Source organism: Symsagittifera roscoffensis, chromosome 4 (assembly GCF_963678635.1).
Source record: "Symsagittifera roscoffensis chromosome 4, txSymRosc1.1, whole genome shotgun sequence".
Lineage (NCBI taxonomy): Eukaryota > Metazoa > Xenacoelomorpha > Acoela > Convolutidae > Symsagittifera > Symsagittifera roscoffensis.
This window is the reverse complement of record NC_087065.1, coordinates 9,796,765-9,819,467: the sequence shown is the minus strand read 5'-3', so window position 1 is coordinate 9,819,467 and position 22,703 is coordinate 9,796,765. Positions and strand designations below refer to the sequence as shown.

The 22,703-nt window shown below is 35.8% G+C and overlaps 3 protein-coding genes across 5 annotated transcripts in view; 1 reads left to right on the top strand and 2 right to left on the bottom strand.

Moving 5' to 3' along the window:
* The window catches only part of LOC134843696 (probable G-protein coupled receptor No18), a 65,258-nt gene extending 59,845 nt beyond the window's left edge, over nucleotides 1-5,413 (top strand). For all 3 annotated transcript variants that reach the window (XM_063859928.1, XM_063859926.1, XM_063859927.1), the window contains exon 4: nucleotides 4,349-5,413. In XM_063859928.1, the coding sequence (XP_063715998.1) occupies nucleotides 4,349-5,333 (985 nt within the window). In that variant the 3' untranslated portion in view covers nucleotides 5,334-5,413. The remainder of the gene's footprint in view (nucleotides 1-4,348) is intronic.
* Nucleotides 5,414-6,331: 918 nt separating this feature from the next.
* Nucleotides 6,332-10,741, bottom strand: LOC134844731 (zinc finger and SCAN domain-containing protein 12-like). The gene is made up of 5 exons (XM_063861545.1): nucleotides 10,485-10,741; nucleotides 9,975-10,141; nucleotides 9,509-9,749; nucleotides 8,948-9,078; nucleotides 6,332-6,597 (listed from the first exon to the last, which is right to left on the bottom strand). The coding sequence occupies exons 1-5, from the start codon at nucleotides 10,739-10,741 to the stop codon at nucleotides 6,332-6,334; spliced, it is 1,062 nt and encodes a 353-aa protein (XP_063717615.1).
* Nucleotides 10,742-12,089: 1,348 nt separating this feature from the next.
* LOC134844240 (coiled-coil domain-containing protein 81-like) lies at nucleotides 12,090-20,063 on the bottom strand. The gene is made up of 8 exons (XM_063860825.1): nucleotides 19,590-20,063; nucleotides 18,657-18,803; nucleotides 17,793-17,903; nucleotides 16,909-17,081; nucleotides 14,489-14,567; nucleotides 13,640-13,854; nucleotides 12,908-13,041; nucleotides 12,090-12,328 (listed from the first exon to the last, which is right to left on the bottom strand). The coding sequence occupies exons 1-8, from the start codon at nucleotides 19,839-19,841 to the stop codon at nucleotides 12,192-12,194; spliced, it is 1,248 nt and encodes a 415-aa protein (XP_063716895.1). The 5' UTR covers nucleotides 19,842-20,063; the 3' UTR covers nucleotides 12,090-12,191.
* Nucleotides 20,064-22,703: the final 2,640 nt, after the last annotated feature.

The following is a 22,703-nucleotide window of genomic DNA, read 5'->3' as shown; positions in this document are numbered from 1 at the left end:
CCTACGCGTTAATTGCGCAAAACATATTGCGAGCTAATTGTCTCAAATTGGCCAAAATGGCAATCGTTAAACTCCCATAACTTTACGAAAAAAGATCACAAGTATATTATCTTTTCAAATTTAAGCTCAAAACAACAATACTTTTCGAATGATATAAAAATTTTTGTCAAAAATGGCTAGTTAAAAAATCGAAAATTGTCTGAAGAATAAAAACCCACCCCCCCCCCCCCCCCCCACCCCGATCACAAGTATTCCGGTACTTTCGTTACAAAAGTCGGAACAATAATATTTTGGACGCTAAAAATTTCGTTTCTCGCATCGAGTATTGCTTAAGCCATGAGAATAGATAAATAGATATAAAACGCGCATAAGTTAATCCTGCATAAGTTTGTTACCCTATTTCTGAATTAGATCATTTCTAAACCAACGAAGTTTTTCAAAAAATGGTTGCATGTTGCAGAAAAATGGTTGTTGAGAAAAAATTATTAATTCTGAGCTGTTTTTACAGTTCATCCTAATTTTTGTATAATTATTATCAAGGGGCAGCATACACGAGTCTGCGGTGAAGACAAATTTTGTCGGCTCAAGAGCAATTTAATTGAATTTGAGCTCTGAATTAGCTGAATAGGAATTTGGGGTCTTTCTAAAAGCTAACAACTTCCTTGAATTTTTTTTCAGACAGACTTCAGGCGGGTCATTTGGGGATGTTGTGTTGAACGCATCTCCGATTTTATATAATTGAATGAATAAATTTGGTCTAATTTGATTCAAAATAGATACCAAGGGACCCATTGAATGAAAACAAATCAGACTAATGAACAAAACTATTTATCCAATGCGCCATTGAAATCTCTTCAAATTCATCGCCTAGTTGGGCACCGCAACACAAAAAATTAACTTCAAAATGAGCAAAAAACATCCATTGACATTGAGCTTTTATCAAAATTCAAAAATTTATTTATCATAACTAGATTATACTAGTCGATAAAAGGAAACGAGATAATAACTAAAATCAAATCACAATTTCTTGGCTTTTTTCGTCGTCTAGTAAGGTAATCATATAATGAGCAAACAAACCCGCCTGTTGTCGAAATTTAATAGATTGGACTATTGTCCATAATAAGTGGATTATAACCCTTTGAAAAAACTACATCCATCGAAAAAATTCTCCACACTCTTCAAGGCATCGTGCCATTCTATACCACAAAATATTGATTTTTATCGAAAAATTGAAAACAAACAGGTAATAGATATCAAGGAACCAATTTTCAAAAAATTCTCTGGAAATGGACCAACTGAAAAAATCCAGAAACAGTTTACAAAATTGAGAAACAATAACTTATCCAAAGGTATCAAAACAAATACTGATGTGATTTTACTTGAAGATTTCGCTTATTTTAAGTTTTTGTATCAGCAATTGTCGTTTATTAAAAAAGGAAAAATAAACACTTAAGCGGACATTTAAGCACGACACTTAAACGGACACTTAAGCGGACACAAATGAAAAATAGCACATTTAATATCTTTTTGCTTGCTCGTTACTTATCACCCTAGCTCTCCGCGCTGCCTTCCGGTGAAAACTAAATTGAAACCAATTTAAATGCGAACTCGAAGGAAGCGTTGTTGGGGGAATAAATTTCCCTCGGCTTGTTATGTGACAGTGAATGGAACTAGTGACAGGAAATGGTAACACTATTACCACGCCCTTTCCCTCCCTCGAGGGAGCGAAGTTTAAATTAAAACAGCTATTTGCTGATGAAAAAGTCCAATGGAAGGAAGCGGTTGAGAATAATGAGCGGACATAAAAACGACAACAAAAAAAACTTTTTTTCCGAGCATTGAATTTTTGAACGCACGGAAAAGAGAATTGGAAAAAAATAATCCTGCTTCGCTGAGCCTTTTTATCTCAAGCCTAAACTGGGAAAAGAGATATAAAGAAAGATTTTAACTTGGTCTAGTTAGAATGAGAATTTTAATTTATGACAATTATGTCACAGAGTTTGGCCTACTAATTGGCAATTTGTAGTTTTCGAGTCAATGTGTGAAGCAAAGAATTTAAGTTTATATTAAATCCAGTGGCGGATCCAGAATTTTTTCGAGGGGGTGGGGCGGATTTTTAAAAAATTTTCGAAAATTTTGACGTACTGTTTTTTTAGGTCCACCGAATTGATTTTTTGAGCACTAAAAAGGCGCTGTTTTGGCCAAATTTTCTGCGCCGCAGGCAAACTTTCGAAAAAGCAGGTCGAAAAAGCCGTTTTTGGGCCCTTTTTGGAAAATTTTGACAAAAAGATTGTGCATTTTTTTGGCCCGCGCTACCCCTCATAGTTAGTATATATTGGCGCCTAAGGCACCTTTAGAAAAATTTTTGAGTCGGTCGGCCAAAAACGGATTTCTTAAAAAGTATCAAAAAGGCGTCCCCCCAACCCCCCCCCCCCATCCCTGAATAGGCCTTTGATAATTTTTCTACTTTTGTCAAAATTAGCCCTGACTTTTCTGCCTGCTCTTAAACTAGTTCCAATTTTTAGTCAATAAAGAAGTTAATGAACGTTTGAATGGAAAAATAAAACTTTACTGGATAAAAAAGGAAAACAGATAGTTTGCTTCAATTGAAATGTGGGATGATTATTTGACCAGGTGCAATCCGGCGCTAAAGCATTGCACATTGCAGATAACTGGGCATAAACCGCCAATTAATCTACCCATATTGCATCTGAAGTGCTTTTATTATATGTTTTTTGTAGGCGTTGATTTAAGTAAGAAACGAGAAAAAAAATTCAAAATTTTTCAAATCAATTCAAATTTATAGCGCATTTGTTTTTAACTTTTTCACCAGTAGAGTTGTTTCATGATGCAAATTTTAAGTTTTTTAACAAATAAAATATCTGCACATTGCTTTAATTTCATGATTTTCTTGGCAAATTTATTTTTCACTTACCGTGGGAACCTATCAATTATTATGAAAAAATTTTGTTGCTAAAATGTTTTGACCAGCTACGTTTTAATTTGGATCTGTGAGCTAACTTGTTTTCAAAAAGAAGATTTGACGTCCCAGCTTTCCAAAAAATAATTGTTCTAAGTCTCGAAGAAAAGGTTGAATAATCGCGCTGTGTTTTTCTTTCATATCAATATCCACCATTTACGAATTTGTTATACTATCTAAATTGTACCGGCAGCCTGCACTCAAACAATACAATTTTCTTTTTAAAATTTTTATTACCCAACGTGAAATTTAAATTTCAATACTTCACATATAAAAACATATTCACAGTACCAAATTGTTTGCTTTGTTTTCATATCGGAATGATTAGTCAAAATCGTCAAAGTAGTCCCAAACTCTAACTTCTATAACTTTGCGGTCAATTAATGCCGCAGGTCAAGTTTACTTTTTTAAATTTTGAGCCCCGGGTAGCAAGATTTATCACGCTGTATAAAAACTCTGCTATAAAAAATTCTAATTTAAACGTCGGTTTTTATATGGAGAAAAAATCTAACCCAAGCACAAATAATTTTACATTTTCTTCTCAGAAAGCTGGAGCAAAAAACCAAACTTTTTATTCTATTTTTTAGTGTGAGTGATATGAAGAACTACCAAATTTCATCCAATCTCCGCTTTAAATAGATGTGAAAACCGAAAATATATACTTGTTTTTATTGTGGTTGAGAGATGTTTTTGGAGTTTTAAAAAGGCTCAATACACGATTGAGAGAATATCAGAAAGATAAACCACTCGAACTCCAACGAACGAAGTTTCTTTGTGGTAATTGATTTTCCTGGTCAACGGCACGCCCAAAAACATGTTCCCTCAGTGGCTGATCTAAGATTTTCTCGAGAGGGGGGTGGCGGATTTTCATAAAACTTTCAAAAATTTTGACTGCATTTTTTTAGGTCGGTCAAATTGATTTTCCAAGCTCTCCTAAAGCGCTAAAAAAGATAATTTTTTAGCCAAACTTTCTGCGCCGCAGGCAAATTTTTGAAAAAACAGGTCAAAAAAGCCGTTTTTGAGCACTTTTTGGAAAATTTTGTACCCAAAAATTTGTGCCCCCCCCCCTTAAATCCGCCCCTGTTCTATCTCATTACTTGATCTGAAAAAAATATTTAAGTCTCATCTAAACAAAAATGATAATCGGATCAGCAACTGTTTTCAAGGATGATTCTTGATGTGTTGTTGATAGTCGCATGGGTTGGAGAGAACTAAACCTGGTGCGATTATTTTGCCTTCTCAGATAAACTTGACCAGCAAAAGAAGGTTTGCCATGGTACTAGTTACCGGTATCCATTTGGACCGACCAACCATTGTGTTGCTTTAGCCTCAATTTAAATCCTTAATGAATGAAAATTTGTATTTTAGATACTGGGCAATAACAGAGCCTTTCACTTACTCAGTCAGAAGAAACAAAAGGTTAATGTCAATCATAATCGCCATCGTCTGGATCTCAAGTCTCATCATCTCACTGCCCCCTGTCACAATCTGGTACGGTGAAGGTCACGGCATGGACGGACTAGGGTGTGAACTAATTGTAGATCCAGTTTACATTATTTACTCAGCAGTTGGATCTTTCTACGGCCCGCTTGCGGCCATGTTTGTAATTTACGCGCGTATTTATCATGTCGCGGCTGAAAGACTTCGCGCCAAATCCGAGCGAAGGTCGACATATTCGTCCCCGGGAACAAGCCAATATCAGTTAAAAAGGATAAACAAACAGACTGAAATTCGAGAAATGAAAACAAAAATGAGTGAACATTCGATGCACTCGAAACCAACAAATAGTACTCTTCAAGTTCCTACTTTGACCCGGGCTTCAGTTTCGGTTACCAATAATTCGGAGCATGCAAGTTCAAAAGGAGGCGACAGAAGTCAACACAAATCTTCTTTTTTGACGTTGGATATTCCAACCCGGGACGATGCGACAATTAATAATCAAGTGGTCGGCGCTTGTCCTCCGTCGCCGTCACGTGGCCGAATCAGAAAACCTTTGATAAGTGTGACAGTCGAACGAAAAGCAGCGAACACTCTGGGTGTAATTCTGGGCTGTTTTGTCCTATCTTGGCTCCCATTTTTCACCCTTTACATAATGTCCCCGTTTGTTGACGCAATTCAAAACTTACCATATTTGGTAACAAGCTTGGTAACTTGGATGGGATATTTCAACTCGATGGCGAATCCGATCATCTACACGATTTTCAACCCCGATTTTAGAAAAGCTTTTTCGAAGATTTTTAAGTGCTTGGATACGACTCCCCAATATCAAGTAGCAGTTCCGTTGAAGAACAAATCGAAACCTGCTCTGCACGTTACATCAGATGACCGATCGGTAGCTTCATTTGGTGTTTAAATTTGCATCTATTTAAATCACAAAAACTATCATTTCAATTTGATAAACGTACAAGTTGCAGGGCCTATCAAAAATTAAGCAAAACGTTGATTTTGAAATGGAAAAATTATACACAAATTATTAGGTTAAGTAAAGAACAAGAAGCCCTGAACGCTCATTTTATACTCAGAAATTTATCTGAATTAGTTTTTGGGGAAAAATCGATTAAAATAGCAGCTCTTTCTTCCGATCAGAGCAAGTTATAAATATATGATCATCTCCATATTAGATCAAAATTGTTTAGCTGTGATTTACCTCTCGATTCTGACTGCTGAAGTCAAAAGCGCTTTATAACAAAGACGAAATTGATCTCAAATAAAAAAAATACCTAAAACCTATCTTCAAACAGTTTTCAAGCCTTCATAAATCAACAACAAAAAATGATTGCAAGTTATAATATATATTTAGATTCTGAGCAAAAAAAAACTCGATAACTCGAGCAAAACATATAATTAAGAAGATTTTGAAATATTTCTCTGTTTTGCGCAAGATATCTTTTTTTACAAAACCTGGATAAGGATATAACAAAAATTGGGCCCTGTTTCGTGTATTGTTGCTTTGGATGTTTCATTTATCTGAACTTTGTAAAAAAAAAGTGTTCACCCTGTCTTCTAGATCGAGTTCCTTTAGTTCACTTCACTACCAGTTCTCTATTTGTACTCAAAGTTGTTTAGTAGTTGAATTTGAATTTAAATTTAGTATTAATTTTTAAACAAATTTGGAAGCACCGAGCTTAACTTTATATATAAATTTGCAAAAAATATTCATAGAAAAGCTAATTTTGCTGAAATAATCTAAATAAATCCCTGCCAAAAATGATTCAATTTCAAATGAAAGGCACTTTAATTTAAGACCGCTGATAACAGATTGGATTGCACAATTCGAATAGCAATTAAAATGTATATGTACTTTTTTGCTAAATTTTCGAAAGCATCGTATCAAATTTTTTTTCTTTGAATTTAATTTTTCTCGACACTGTGAATTCTGAAGTGACTCCACAGTTGGTTTGAATTGGGGAAACTTTTCCCACACTTTTTGCAGCCGAAACTTTTTTCACTTCCGTGCAGTTTTTGGTGCGAACAGAGAGAAGAAAAACGGGAAAAGTCTTTTCGGCACAGTTCACAGTAGAAGTCACGTGCTCCGGTGTGGATGGTCACGTGGGCTTCCAAGTGAGCCTTCCGTGTGAATGCTTTGTCACAAGAATCACATTGGTATGGTCGCAGACCTGAAAACGAATAAGAAAATTGCGATATTTTCTTTTGTAAAAAGGACGCTTAAGAATGTACATAGACTGTGAGCTATAGACAAAAATTTTATCAACTTTAATGAAAAATAGTTTCCCTTTTTAAAGCTTCTGAAACATGACAATTTCTAGCGGCATTGTCATGTTTCAAAAGCTTTAAAAAAGGGCATCTTTTTTTCAGAGAAGTTGATAAAAATTTGACTCACCAATTGCACCGGCTCTGTAGTTTTTGTTTTTCCTGTAGAAAACAACGTGAGTTTTTGGAATTGAGAAAACTGAATAACATTTGAAAAGTGTTCCACAAATTGGAAACCTCGAAAAGTCACGGCTGCGTTCAAAATTCACGGCGACATTTCCTTTTGAATATTTCATGAAGAAGAACCGAATGAAAGACTTATTGGCAATCTTATTTAGAAGTCAAAAATCTGACAGCTTAAAGGACATTGACCGGTCAAGAAAATTTCCGTATTCGATTTTTCGGCTTTTGAAAAAGGGGTATATGAAACAAAGTTCACAACTAAATCACCAAAGAAAATTGATCACACCTCAAAAGTTTTCTTATGTCTGATGAAAGAGTAGCAATGGTAATTATTGTGGCTCTTCTTCCTTTATTATTTTAAAATAATTAGATTCAGTGTTAGATTAAAAGTAAAAAAATGTGGGCAAACTGCAAGCAAATTTGTTTACCTTTTTGTAAGGGAAACTTACAAAGTCTATGTCACAAACAGTAGCAAACGCCCCCCCCCTTTCAGGGATTCGACCCCATGCCGACCCAAAGGGACCCCGATTTGTATTATTTTGAGATAACGATTTTTGGTGAGCTCCCTATAATTGTGCATTCTGTGCATTGTATGCCGATTCCAGATCATGCCAAAATCAGCTTTGTTGCGGAATCCACATCATTGCTACTTTTCTTTGATCTTCTGTGCTGTCTTGGATTCCACAAACAAATAGTCAAAACACTGTTGCGCTCAAAATCGCTTCAAAAATAGACGAATTTGCGGAATCCGCAACCGTATTTGCGGAATCCAGAACAGTTTGTGGAGTTCACAAACAAACAAAAAGACATGTGTATAGTTAAATTGAGCTGTTGCGGAATGCGCAACCCTAAGCGGAATCCACAAAGTGTAAATGGAACCCGCTAATTGTAAGTGGAATCCGCATTTTGTTTGCGGATTCCATTTACAAATATGTATAATTTAGTAGCATTTAAAATTATATCTTTTAATTACATGATTTGATTTCACTAGAATAGGAATTTACTAGATCAGTGTTTGGGATTATTGGAATCCCAACTACTGACCAGTTTTTGGGATCGATGAAACCCCAAATACTGAACTAATTCGACGTTTTGCTATGACGTTGGGTTTCTAATCCCTCTCAACCTTATGACTCCAAATAATGAATTTATTCCATATTTATTCCATATTATTCCAGTTTTTGGGATTCCATCAATCCCAAATACTGACCAGTATTTGGGATCGATAGAATCCCAAATACCGACCTAATTTGGCGATATGCTGCGTGGCTTTGTGTTTTCTTTCCATACACACTCAACCCAATGACTACAATTACTGAATTTATTCGGCGTTATGCTTCCAAAATCAGTATTTGGGGATGGCGCAACCCCAAATACTGACTTAATTTGGTGACGTGCTGTGTGTTGTATTTCTATACACTCTCAACTCAATGACTCCAATTATTGAAATTATTCGGTGTTTTGTTTCCAAAATACTAAAAGATGAGATCCACCGATTTAGGTAACCAATGTTTTAAGACTTGTTCGTGGATTCCGCTGGCAATGTTTAAGTCCTTGCTTTTAAATTCCGCATTACTAGAGATAAGAATTCCAGCTCTAGTTTTTAATTGTTCATATGCAAGTTCAATGTTGAACAAAATTTGGAATCCACTTGCGGATTCCGTTTAAATTTTGCGGAATTCACTTACAGTTGCGGAATCCGAAACAACTAGCTATATCCGCTTGTTGCGGAATCCGCGACACAACAAATGTGCCGACAAAAATTGCGTTACATTCACATGTACGCGGAATCCACAGAAGTTTTTTTAGCGGAATCCACTTACATTTTGGAACATGTTTAAGGATTAGTTTTTGGAATCCAGGAACATACAGACACAAAATTGTGCGCCTATCCAGTGCAGAGTTTGGCCTCGTAATGGAGAAGTCAAGTTCATCAGAGAGTAAACAAAATTAAGTATCACGAGAAGTCAAGTTTTTCAGAGAGTAAACAAAATTAAGTACAAGGAAGAGTCAAGTTCATCAGAGAGTAATCAAAATGAAGTACCATGAGAAGTCATGAGCAGTAACTTTTACCTGTGTGGCACACCATGTGTTGCCTGAGGGGTCCCCTCTGGTTGAATCTCCGACCACAGATGTCGCACTGGTACCTCCTCAGCCCCCGGTGGATCTGCATGTGCTGCCTCACCGTCCCCTGTTGCGTGAACCTAATAAGACACACCACACGAAACAATTAGTTCAAGCTAAAAAAAAGTCACCCTTTACTGTTATATAAATGTAATATTTTGTTTGAATTACAGTAAGACTAGAAAACTCATTAAGCTTTGACTTAAGCATGATATAGAGCGTATAAATCAGCAAACACCTGAAGCTCAATGTTTTTTTAATCTTTCATCAAAGTTTCATTTTTGATTTTATTTTTCTCTTTTCAACCCAGTGCCATGAGAGAGATTATCAATTTTATTTTGAGTTTCTTTGTGCGAAGAGCTTCTGTTTGTCTTCTTTGTTAACAAAAAGTCGATTTATTTTGGCCGGAAATTTACCCTAATACCATAGGTTGAGTTAATTTTTCGAAAAAACTCAATGTGTTGCCTGAGGTTATCTGCTTTTCATGTGATCATCGTGTAGACAGTGTACCTTTTGCCGCATATTTCACATGAAAAGGGCTTCAGCTCTTCATGCATCATCTGATGTCTTGCTAGACTCTCTTCATCCTGAAAGCCTTCCTTGCACACACGACAAAGGAACGTCACGCAATCATTTCCAGAATGTTCTAGAACTTTCTGCTGTCGATCATCACTTGACGATTGAAAGAGAGGTGGTTTTGTAATCTTCAGATTTTCAGTTTGTGTTCGTTTCTGCAGTCCGGTGCCAAATTCTTGAATAATACAAGTCAATCAAAACAACCAAAACATGATTTTTTTTCTGTTTTTCCACCATGCGCCAATCATTTGCAATGCGGGTACAAAAATTTTAAAAAAAATTATACTAAAGTAGAGGGAAAATTTCTTTGCTTCATTTTTCAACAAAATGCTCAAACTGGCCGGCAAAAAAAAACGATATCCTCAATATGCAAATTATCACTTGTCAGAAAAACATTTACCTTCATGAAAAGCAGATTGAGCGATGAGAGTTTCTTTTCCAGTTTTCTCGATTGGTTCGAGCGTGCCATCTTTCTCATCTTCATTTGAGCCAGTTAGTTGTTTGATTAGTTTGTCAACACTTTCGGACCAGGTGTTCTGAAGTTCCATATGCTGCAGCACAGGTAGTCTAAAACAGATCGGGAAAATGTAATTTTGAATGCCTATTTTGTATGTTCTATCTACAAGTAAACAGTGCCAATTATATCTGGGTTTGACAATGGTCTGGCTTTGGAATTGATTTACGGTGATTGTAAAATTATTGGTGTTTTGCTGTGGTTCGTTCGGGAAAACTTCTGCGAGTTTTGCTGTGATTTGGGAATAAACATCTTTTACTCAAAATTTGAAGTCCTATTTTCTCGTCGTAATAACGCACTAGTCAGTAAATTCTAAAAAAATATTTCAGGTTTAAAAAACCATTTGTACAGTTCTGCAACGAATATAACTCCTTATTTTCAAGGATTGCAACGTACTTTATATCTCCAAATGAGCCAGCATCTTGTCCATTAGTAGCTTCAAACGGCAACAGTCCAGACTTCAAAATCTGAGCCAGCGGAGATTCGGTCAAACTTGGAATTGGCCGCAAGTGTGCCAAATTAGCCAATGGAAAGGATTGAAGAGTCGAATGAGCTCTTAAGATTTGCAGATAATTTTCAAAAAATGACCTCTGATTTTCAGCGTTCAAGTTTGTGGCCAAACAGTTTTGTATTAGATTCGAAGCAAATAGCATAGATTTTTGCAGCTCATTATTGGCTAATGAGTTGGTAAGATTAGGAATCAAAAAACTAGATGGAAAAATTTGATCAATTTTAGAAAACTGTGGCTTGTTTTGAGACATTTTGAAAAATTTTGAGCGACCTCTTAATCAAGTGACTGATTTGAAAATGGCAAGTTATGAGGTCAGTTAACTTAATGGACACAATTAACTAATGATGAGTAATTATAAGTTTATCACTTAAGGCGAAAACAGGAAGTAGCGGTCATCAATTTCAACATTGGTCAGTTAGTTTCGAACAATGAATTGAGAAGGATCCAAAGACTCTTCAAAAAGAATCTTTGTTTCTCCAAGATGAAACAAGGTTTCTGCTTCTAAGTTATTTAAAGACAGTTCTCAGACGTGTCTGTTCAAAATCAGATGTTAAAATTTACGATCCTAACCTGAAACCTGACAAAACCACCAAAATAGCAATAAGAAAAAACTTTTGCGGATATAGTTGTAAATTCACCCTCTAAGTCAACAAGTTTCAGCTCATCTTGATCTTTGATTTAGCTTCTTTTGGTCGTTTCAAGCAGGAAGCAAACCTATTTCAAACCTATTTGTAAACTTTCAGTAATCAGATCATCTTCTTTTACTTGGTTGGTTACCAATAAACGAATCGCTTACTGCCTGAAAGTTCTCACAGATGCTCTGTTTTGAAGTGTTATTTCACAAACCTCAACAATGAGTTAAGTTTATTGCGGCAATCAAGATCCAAGGTCAACTCCTAATGAGTTTCCGTTGCTTTCGTTCAGCTCCATGGGAAGTTTTTTGGAACAACACCCTTTGTAACAACACCCTTTGTAATAAAGGAACAAATATCCAGTCCAAAAACATCCAATGAAGCACAAAATCATTAAACATACGCAGATATTGAGCTGGAAAAGAATCCCCTTTTTCAGGCGTTAACCCAAATCCACTTTGATTAAATTGGAAAGGAACTAACGAAATTACTTAATTTTCAACATAGAAGATAATCGAAAAGTTGTTTCAAACTGGAAAGCTGATTTGAGCTGGGAAAACTGTTTTTTTTTCAGACGCCTCGATAAATCTTCAGGACTTTTTTCTTATTATGTGAAAACCATTAAATCAGAATTTTGTATATTTTAGCAAAAACATTGAAATACTCAAAGGGCAGGTTGAAATTTCAATACCTCGCACTGATGCTAGAAGTTTCGCTAAGTTGGAGTGTTGAGGGCACTTAATGCTAATCCAAAGCACATTTTGAGACAAACTTGCCACTTGTTTTTTCCATACTCAAATTTTATGCTGGATAATTGAATAGATAGATTGTTCATTGAAAAAAAATAAGGGCAACAGATATTTTCTTATTCAGTATTCAATATTTCAATAATTATCATTTAAAATCCGTGCAGCTCAATATGTTATTTTCTTCGGTCGGGTTTGTTGTCATAACGTGTTGTCATATCATGAATCTGGTTCCAGACGTGTACGCAGAGGTGTCCTTGAGGATGTTACTCTTGCCTCTGTTGTTGATCCTCTTAAAACACTTACTACACTTCGGATAATGGGCACACTGATCCATCAAACACGAACCACCTGCAAAACATGAGTGATAGTTTTTTTTATCATTCTCAGTTTTCTAATGTTTTAATCAAAATAGAAAGCGCAAAACTCCAACTGAAATCTGTGAAACAATTTTTCATTGATGATATGTCACCCAATTTCATGCCCGCATTGACAAATATTCAATTGCAACAAATTTTTTGAGAACATTTTACAATCGCCCAAAAATGATTGATTGAAATTTGGATTTGGACCACTATTAAGTTCTAAAGATTTGGACCATCATCAAGTTTCTGGAACTTAAGACAAAGTTCCAAGAAACGGTGATTTTGAGCATCGTTATTGGTCAAAAACGCGGCTTTCCTGATATTCAGATGGTTGCACAAATTAATTTTCGATATAAAAGTTAGCAGTTTTATAATAAATAGCTTCGTTCAATTCCGTTTGACGAAAAGCACAATGCCAACATTTTTGCATCAATTATAAAAGAAGAAAAAACTATAAAAACTCACTCGAACCGTTTTTAAAATTGGACTCGAACATATTTCAAACATATCCGGGCAAGGTTGGCTTTCTTACCAAAAACGGGTTTCAATTCCGATGAGTGTGTACCTGGTCTAAGTAGGTGAAGTGTCTCTGCCTTGTCTCTGGCCTGCTTGATCATCATCTGTTGCTGCCACTCAATGTCCAGATGTTGCTGCACTTTCTGGCGTTGTAACTGCTTAGCCGCGTGCTCCTCACGCAATCTAGGCAAATAACAGATTCAAATACAGTCCCCTTTTTCTGGGAAAAATCGGAGCAAAACATTTTTTGATCAGACTATTCGAAAGTAAAAACAATAAAACGCGAAAAAAGCCTATTTTTGGTATGACCCCGAAACTTGTCCCAGAAATTTGACCCCGAAACTTGTCCCAAAAATTTGAGCCCGAAAGTACTGACAATTACCGAACATAAGGACAGATCAAAAATATATTTTTGGTATGACCTCAAAAGGGGCTCTAATAATTAATTAAGACCCCAAATATTGGAATAAAATTATTGTTTGTTATTTCCTGAAAATATTCGAATAATTTGGGGGAGTTGTGATAATATAGCTTGTCATCTGCTTAAAAGTAGATACCTCCAAGAGCAATATTCGATGTAGCTCTTTAAAAATCATCGCAATGGTGATATCATTTTAAAAAATACTTGCAAATTTCGTTGATGTTGGTATTTTATTTCAACGTCCCGCATTGTTGAACTCAGAAATTGAAAAACAAACAAAAAATGAATTAAATGAATTTTGGCCTCAATATTGACTCATGAAACTATGGACGCTCTTTCTTTCTTAAAAAACGAACTCACTGTGTTTTGTTTCTGTTGAGCATGTTCTGCTGCTCATATTCGCTCATGAGTTCGTCGATCAACTCATTCTGTCTCTTCATAATGGCCAAATCCAACTGCTCCTCTGCCAGCTTCTTCGCCTTCTGTCGCTTGCTGGTCTCCGACTCCTCCTCCGGACAGAAGATGGCAGCTGGTCTGTCTGGCGCAAGAGGCAGCTGCGGAATTTTAGTCAGCACCTGAATTCAAAAAATTGCATGTAGTTCTTAAGCAGGGGCACAACAGCGGTTCGCCGTGATGAGCTGTACAGCTCGTATGTTGGTCCTGTCCCTCGTGGACAAATGAAAAAAAAGTAAAATTTCTTTGAATTAGAAAAAATTATTTTAGAATTTTCAAAGCATTAACAGAAAAACAGTCACTTTAGAAAACAATCTGTTAGATTTTGCCTCAAAGATTTGTACGTTTGCATGAAAAAAAATTGCAGGGTTTCTTGGACAAAAATTGGCTTATGAGGTTTTGTAGATGAGGTTTATGAGAACAGATTCTGAGTTTTCAAATCTATTTCTTTTATTCAATGTGCTCATTATTTTATTATATGTGCTTATTCAAAGCCAAACAAAAATAGGTTGCTTTGTATTGGCATAGAATGCAACAAAAAAGTAGATGTACTTTTTGCAAAATTTGTGAACTTTTTCTGTATTCCACGGTTGTTTTGAAAGAGGCTCCAAAGTATATAATTATACCCTTCAGTTCACTCATAGCTTGAAAAACGAACTCGATGAGACCAGTTGTTCTCGAAAATGGGGGGCGGAAATAAGCTATGTTCATTCGGACAAAACAGTGGACGTCAGCTTATCGGTTGTGTCTTCTTACCTGGTAGTCTAAACTCTCTTTCATTTTCTGCTTTTTCTCGATGTCATTTGAGTTTTGATTCCTTCTCTGAGCAGACAACCTGAATCAGAGGCACTCTAAGTCGCAGTATTTTGATTAGCAAAACACTAAGAAATAAATTATTCCAACGAACTCTGAAGTCTTTTGCAACGTATCAAAGAACACGTATATTAATGATGCTGTTTGAAACAGTGTGTGTCAAATTTTGGAAAAAAAAATAAAAAATAATTTGGTTTTTATTACAGTTGAGACCATAAGACCATAAAAATTACCCCTTTCTCAAGACCATTACCCAGGGTTTGAATTAAAGTATTAAAGGAGTTTTATTGCCCACAATCATATCGTGTTATCCAATGATTTTAGATCATGATTTTTTTTCATGAGAACTTCATTTTCAAGAGTTTTTTCATTTGTAGATAATGAGAAATGGTCCATGTGACGAATTTATTCACTGCTCTTCCCGTTTTTTCAGTAGAAGCATATCTTAATTGAAAAACTTGCAGACTTACTCATTTTTTGGACAAATAAAAACGCACCAAAATCAATTTTCTCAACAAAGATAGGCGGATACTGTGCAATTGTCACAGAATGTTCTGACCATAGTCTTAGAAAACGTCTTAGAAAATGTACTTCTTCTCGCTCAAACAAGTGTCGTTTTTTCTGCGTGGTGATATAGAAAGCTCTGGACAAAAAAAATACAACTTAAGCATATTCGATAGGCATAGTAAAACAGGCACACTATACAAAACTTTTAAAAGAAAAATGACAGGAAAAACACAAAAACAATTATTAAAAAAATACAACTTTTTTATTCAATTTTTTTTAGAGTTTTTTTCAAAATTGCGTTAATAGAACCTCAAAAACATGATTTATTCGAGTACAACTAAAATAAAGCATAAATAAGCCATTATAACGGACTAAAATGAGCATGATCGCTCGCTGTACTAGCTCGAAAATAGACAAAAATCGAAATATTCAAACAGGTTTTTCTCCACACTGAGGAAAATTTTTGAATCTGAAAAAGATTTAATATGGTATATCACTCGACCCATTCCGATGATTATTTATGGTATCTATTTTTGCGTGGAAAAAAACTAAATAAATACATAAATAAAATTGAAGATAGTTTGCAGAATGCTTATAACAAAATTTACACAAAGAATATCGAATAACCCAATATCGAAAGATAGTTGATAAAAACCCTGTTTTGGTGATTGAAAAACTGTCTAATTGACGACTCTATTTCTTAAATTCAATAAATGAGCGCTAAAGTATTGTTGTCAATGCGCAAAAACAGAAGAAGCGGCTGAAGTAACAGAAGAAGAAGAAGAAGAAGAAGAAGATGAAAAAGAAGAAGAAGAAGAAGAAGAAGAAGTAGAAGAGCAACAACAACAGCAGCAGCAACAACAACAACAACAACAACAACAACAACAACAACAACAACAACAACAACAACAACAACAACAAAACCAGATGAATAAAAACAATTCTCTCATTACCGATGTGTCAAGTTGCCAATTAAAATTAATTACAGATTAATTTAGCAAGTGACTGAGTGAGACAAATGACAAGAAAAGCAAGATTTACAGCATACCTGTAGACAAGATGCACAGTAAAACCTGCTTGAAATTTTTTAATAACATCGAATCTCTTAGTTGAATGAAAATACGAAAAAATCGAATTCAAAAAGAAGAAACATGAATTTAGTAGAATAATCAAAGTCAATTAAACTAAGCGCATCATAAAAAAATTATATATCCGCATAAAAGTTTTTGTCGAGGCAGAGAGGTGTTTTGCTTTAAAAAAAGCTAAAGATTTCTTCGGAAAAGTTTTTTTTTGAAAATCCGAAAAAGTGGACCAATCACTAGCAGACTTCTGACTGTTTTCTTGTCTATTGCCTGATTTTGAAACTACCATGTCTGCGTCCATGTCTCCATTTGCTGCGGTATGATAAAATTTTTTGTACAATTTTTGATTACTGTGGAAGTAGAACAAAATCTTCTATTAAAAAAAAATTTAGAAAAAGTTGTTCTAATCCACACAATATCAGAACTCGTGGCCTCGAAGACTGTTTGAATTTTGTGTTTGCAATTTTTACAGAAAGAGTAAGAAGTTTCAATAACCAGGAACCAAACAACTTCAATCATCAGTTTTCGGATAATTACTGGCAAGCTAATTCTGACCTGACATACAGTGCTGATTTAAGTTAACCGGACAAAATATACAAAACTCGAATTTTCAAACGCAATTTTCCCAAATTGGGTTAAGATTAGACAAAAAATGAAGAGAACAAAAGTTGCTTAAAATTTCGCCAGAATTAATATTGGGCAATTTTTTCTCTGCAATTTTTTACAGAAGTGTATCTCATTTTTTGTTAAATGTGTCTCAAAAATGACACCCACTGTCGTCTGAGTTGTTGTTGTTGAGTGGCGTCTAGTCTGAACTGCTGTTCACTCTCCCCCTCCCGCCGTCTCCTCTCCCCGCTCATCTGTCGTCTCAGATCACTCCTGTATTGCTCCCTCACCCCTCTGTACACTTGGGCTGTGTGGGGCCTCTGCTGCAGCAGAAACATCTTCTGCAAACACACAGAACATAAAATTCGAATGACACTAAATTAAAACAGTTTCTTCTAGAATTTTAAGTTCAGAAAACACTTAAATTTTGATGCACACTTGCCCGAAAATGCACATTTAAGTAATAAAGTATATTTTTTTGAAAATTAAGTTATTACAATAGTGTAAAAAAGCAGAGATAAAGCAATTTTATGATAAGAATTTTGAGAAAAAAAAATCCAAAATAAGACATAATTTTGAATACTTTTTTGGTGCTGAAATCTAGAATTATAGCACTAATTCGTTAATAAATCATTTCAGGAATATTCGAACCATTTATTCGGCTGAACAAGAAAAAAATCGGAACTCGGGAAATATACCTCTCCGTCTCGAGTCGAGTTGTTGGTCTTGAGCAAAATAAACTTCGCTCCAAATTTCAGAATTATAAGAATTTGGCTCTGGTTGAAATCTTCTCGGTCAACCAAATAGCGAAAAAATATACACTCTTATGACAAGACAGACTATCGTAATAAATCAACATCTAAAATCATTTACGTTTACAAATTTGAAATTTTAACCTTAAATTTAGATGTAAAAGTTTATAAACTACGGTATCACATTACGAGGTCAAACTGTGCACTGTATGTTCCTGGATTCCAGAGACAAGTCTTAAAACATGTTAAAATTTTGTCGGAACGGATCAAAGGAAATTGAAGAAGAAAAGAAGAACATGCCTGGTATGGTGGTTTCTGTGCCTGGATCTGCTTCTGCGCTTGAGCCACTCCTCTGTTAAAATTAGCATTCAGAATCTCCATCTTGCGTCTATGTGCGTCTCTATCATCTTGCTGAAAACCATGAGTTGTAATTATACGAGAAATTAGACGCGTCTTCTTAGACGCAATTTTGATATTTAACCGAGGGAGTTTCAGTACTGCCTTTTTCACAAATCACGTTGAAGACACCAGTTAATGCGGGCTCAAGTTCTCAAAAATATATATATGTTTTGTACTATCTGTACTCGTGCAAAAAATTTTTTTAAGCTCATGACTTTCGCCAACACTTTTTTTTAAGTTGATGCGATAGGAACTTGAAAAACACTTAATTCCAATCTTGAATTATTTTTTGGTGGATTCAAATGGCTGTAAGACTTTTAAAAGAAATGAGAAGCGGCGTCTTTTTGCACGCAAATTTAAGTGCTACGACAATTTGGAATCATCGTTACAAAAGTCATATTGAAAATAACCGTTAATGCAGAAAGAAACCTTTGAGAAAAAACGCGCAAATTGTGATAGGTATTCAAGTGCTGAAAAACCATTTCAACCTCGAGTTAATATTGTTTTTGAACGCGTCCAGACAATTCGGCCAAAGAAAATTCAGCCGATTTGAAATTCAGACAATTCAGTCAAAAGAATGCAGACAATTCAGCCAGTAAAAGTGACCGCAGCAGTCGCGCTAACGCGTTGCGAATTGTATGTATCTTTTTGGCTGAATTGTCTGAGTTTCAAATTGGCTGAATTGTCTGTGCGCTTTTTTGAATTGTAATTTCAAATAGCCATCAAACGTTCTCTTAAAGATCTTTTCCGAATCCAACAGCTAACCTGCTGTTCTGACACTTTGTTTCTGAACAGGTTGTACTGTTCTAGAGTTCGATCCATCGCTTTGTTGTGCGCCGATCTCTCCCGAGCACAGCTCGCGTTCTCGTTCTTGTCGCCCCGGTGAAAACACGCCAGACATACTTGATCATCCTGGAATGAAAACTTAGCTGAGCAAACAGGATTCAGAAGTAATGTATATAATGCTTATTACTGTTATTACCATGAAGGTGGTTAATACCATTGACGTAGTTAAGCAAAAATTTTGGCTGCAAGAAAGGGTAGTATACTTTTGCTAATAACTTTTGTATATCAACTTTTGATACGTTTTTCTAAAAGTTTTGACCAAAGGGTGGGGGTATGGAGCAGCAACCAAAAACGTTACATTGGTTTAAACGGAACTTTCAAAATTATTATTTTATTTAACGTTTCTGCGATTCAAGGAGGATCTATGAAAGGCCTTGCAGCCTATCTAAGCATAGTCCATTTCTCTTATTTCCCTACATTTCAGACTTCTTCAGAAGTTCTTTTGTTGAGCGTGGCTCTTTTTTAGCGCCTCAAAGTCGTTTTTTTTTGCTTCAAGAATTTTCACATGGTACCACTATTGCAGCCGCAGTCGGTCAGACGGTGATAGACCTGAAGCTAGAGGTCAAGTGAGAGCTCGTCCTCACACACTATCATTGCCTTGGCAGGGGATCGATTACACGATCTATCGATCACGAAGTGAACGGTTTACTACTATGATAAGTGCCTCAAAATTATAGCTGAAAACTTCTAACAACCCCATGCCATCATGGATTCAACAAAAAGTTTTAAGCACGCCATCGATTGATAAATAGCCACAAACCTAAACCAACTTAAAAGTGATAGAGTTTTTTTTAAATTTGTTTCAAATCTTATGGTAATTTCAGTAGTCTGATCGGAAGACAAAATTTCTACCTGGAAGCTGGACCTGCTTTTTCTACCCGTCGGAACAGCACTTTGAGGTCTCTTCAGTCGGTCGTGCTGCACTTGAAACGAGGATTTCCCAGCTACCGGAGAAGAAACTCCACCGTAGCTGAGTGTACTGTGGACCTCGTTGTCAATCAGAAAAGAAGGATTCCTTTTCAAGCAGTTGTTGTTGGCGTTGGCGTTGCCGTGAAAGGAGACTAATTTCCGGTTATTGTTCAAGTTGTTCGCCAGAATAACCATCTTTAAACACTATTTTAAGAACAATAGTTTTGCTACCCGTTATAGATTTTTTTCAAGTATGTTGATTTATGTTGCCGACGTTTGTTTTGTTCAACCAGGGCCATAAAAATGCGCGGTTTGATTGGTAAGCTGCGACATGTTTTTATGGATTAGCTCGAGGTGCACGTTTCTATTGGCAATAAACGGTCATGCTTGAGGATTAAACAGATTTTTCATTATTTTGCATTACATTAGTAAAACCTGGAACTGTAAATTTGTTGAAAACAGTCGTGTTATTTTTTGTTTGAACAAGGACATCCCATTTTTTGGTTTGAAATGATTTGAAACAGTTATCTGAGCCAATAGGCTGAACAATTTTGTAATTAAAAGGATCCTCCGGGACCTTCAGAATAGTTCTTGTCTAGGTACGAAGTTCGGGAAATTTATTGAAAATCTAATAGCAACTGAATTGTAGCCAACAAATAGTAGGAAAGCCTTAAAGATCAAGTTAACCAAAAAAGCTGATTTCTCAGGATTTTTTTCAACTTTTGAAGAGGAAAGCATCTACTAAGTGAAGCTTTTTGATTAATCAGAATCTTTCCTTTTCTACAGTTTTTTGATAAAATTAACTTGTTTTGAAAAAAAATACATTGATCAATGTATATAAATTTTGTGAGGAAAAATCAAGTCAGTTTACTGTTTAATTTTTCGGCAATTTTAAAGTAATAAGGGCTCCTTAAAAATATACTCGGCCCGTCTCAAAATTTTTCATCACAGGGGTAACAAATCCTTGTTTTGATTTGAAAATGTACAGCATGTCCCTTCATGAAAAACTAGATAAAACATGGTCAAGTCAAGTATAATTTTGAGTTATTTGAAAAAAAAAATTAAGAGAGAAGAATTTTTCTTTAGCGTTTTTTTTGTGAAAAAAAATCGTTATTTAGGTCAATTGTTTGAAATCTGATAAATTTGTATAGATTAGCGCGCAGAATCATTGTCAAAAACGACAGAACTAGCGGATAAATCAGGCAGTGAAAGTTTGGAGTTATCAATTTTCAGTTTCAGCAAATCAAAGCAAAAGAAACATTGATTCCATCTTTTTTCAGAGAAAAACTTAACAACTATACTTTTAGCACATGTTTTTTAAAATAAAATCAGAGCTGATATACGTTATCCAAACAAAACGAATGAAACCTGAAACTTAAATTGGGTTTTTTTTTTCAAAGTTGTTTGACTTTTAACAAAAAAATTATCAACACAAAAATGTTACAGTACCTTTTTTTGCAAAATTTGGGTCAAAAAAGTATTCCAAAAGCCACTCTTTTAGGTTTTTTAGTCATTCAAATATTATATAAAGTCATTATATATACTAACAATATATATAGTCAATCGAATTTTCAATACAATCATGAAAGGGACAAGACCAAATATTCGGTGTATACGTTTTGCTTCTCCGTCAGCCTGGTCACCAAGATGCTTAAACATTTTCCTGGTATTTGCGAAGCCGCCGGTGGCAAAGTTGCTACACCCCCTACTCCTGCTCTTTGCGTCTACAAAATTTCTATGTTCTTGTGAACTCTTCTAAAATCGGTTACTAGTGCTGTTCTAGAACTCATGCCGCGGTGACGGCCATCGCACATGTCCTGTGCGTGAGTATAAAAATGCTATCGATTAGTATTATGCTTTATGAGTATTCACCAAGCATTATAAAATATGATTCCACTACTCTCCTTTTCTGTCTCTAAATCACATGTTTTTCTAGCAAGTTTTATGTTTTTTATATTTACAAATTTTCCTTTCCAATGTGGGGAAGCCCTACCCCCACTCCCGTGACAAAACTATCCATCGATCGTATACCTGATATTAACTTAAGGTTGGACGCAGGAATGAACACTGGCCCTTCTGGAGCTGCCCTGGAAAGAGTATCTATGTCATTCTTGAGGCGATTCACATTTTCGCGGTCTGTGTCCTGAATCGTGACACTGGTTTCCTCAGGGTCTGACATCTTTTCATTTAAGCATTCCAAGACGCGCAGACTCGTTAATTTTTGCTGGTATAACTGCTGTTGCTCGTCGTCAATATCCACTTCTGGTTTGACCGATCATCGAGCCACTCATTGTCCTCATATTCGACGATGTCTACTTCCAGTGACGCAGTTATTTCTTCTAGACCCATTAAATTTTCTGCTATCCTCTTCAGGTCTGTCCTAACCACTTTGAACTCATCCCCGTATTGACTACACTTTGTTGCGGGTCTTTCCCTGTCACTGTGTCGGGTCTGTATCGAAAAGAGTAGATCCCGTTCCATGTTCATGGGAACCTCTCTCTGCTCGGGGTCGTCTCGATCGTCTTCTGCATAGGGCAAGGTTTTTTATCTGCCCTGATTATTTCATTAGGATGCAGGTCCAATGGTGGGTTTGTTCCTTTTCCAGTACCTCATTACCATCGTTCTTTTCGACGGTGCCCTTCACATTGACTTCGCAAGCAAGCTCCATCTATAAAAAATCACCGTTCTCCATGTTTTCAGGCACACACCAGTCCTCTGTGGATGGGTCATGGGGTTTGGTGTTCTCGAAAAGCGCAACTCGGCCTGTGCTGAGCCTGTAAAATTGTCTCTTTTGATGTACTTCCATTATCATAAACTGACTGCCCCCTCAATTTATTCAGGAGCTTCCTAGTATTTTTCGACTGAGTGAGATTTGTCTTGTCATAATTTTTTCTCTGCCTCGCCTGAGCTTGTTACGTGTTGCGTCTTGATCATTTCTTCTGTGGCAATGTCTTCTTGCCTTCATACACAGGGTAAAGGAATTTTAAAGGCAGAGCTTTTTCAGGCCTTTGCAAATGTCTATCATAATCAGTCATGTTTCGGGAACAATAAACCTCA

Coding starts and splice junctions, on each gene's coding strand:
- LOC134844731 (XM_063861545.1), bottom strand. CDS start 10,741: ATGCTATTTGCTTCGAATCTAATACAAAACTGTTTGGCCACAAACTTG. Junction 9,079..9,508: donor TGTGAAATATGCGGCAAAAG/GTACACTGTCTA, acceptor GTGTCTTATTAG/GTTCACGCAACAGGGGACGG. Junction 6,598..8,947: donor ACACATGGTGTGCCACACAG/GTAAAAGTTACT, acceptor ATTCGTTTTCAG/GTCTGCGACCATACCAATGT.
- LOC134844240 (XM_063860825.1), bottom strand. CDS start 19,841: ATGGTTATTCTGGCGAACAACTTGAACAATAACCGGAAATTAGTCTCC. Junction 18,804..19,589: donor AAAGCAGGTCCAGCTTCCAG/GTAGAAATTTTG, acceptor TTTTCATTCCAG/GATGATCAAGTATGTCTGGC. Junction 13,042..13,639: donor CTCAACAGAAACAAAACACA/GTGAGTTCGTTT, acceptor TTATTTGCCTAG/ATTGCGTGAGGAGCACGCGG.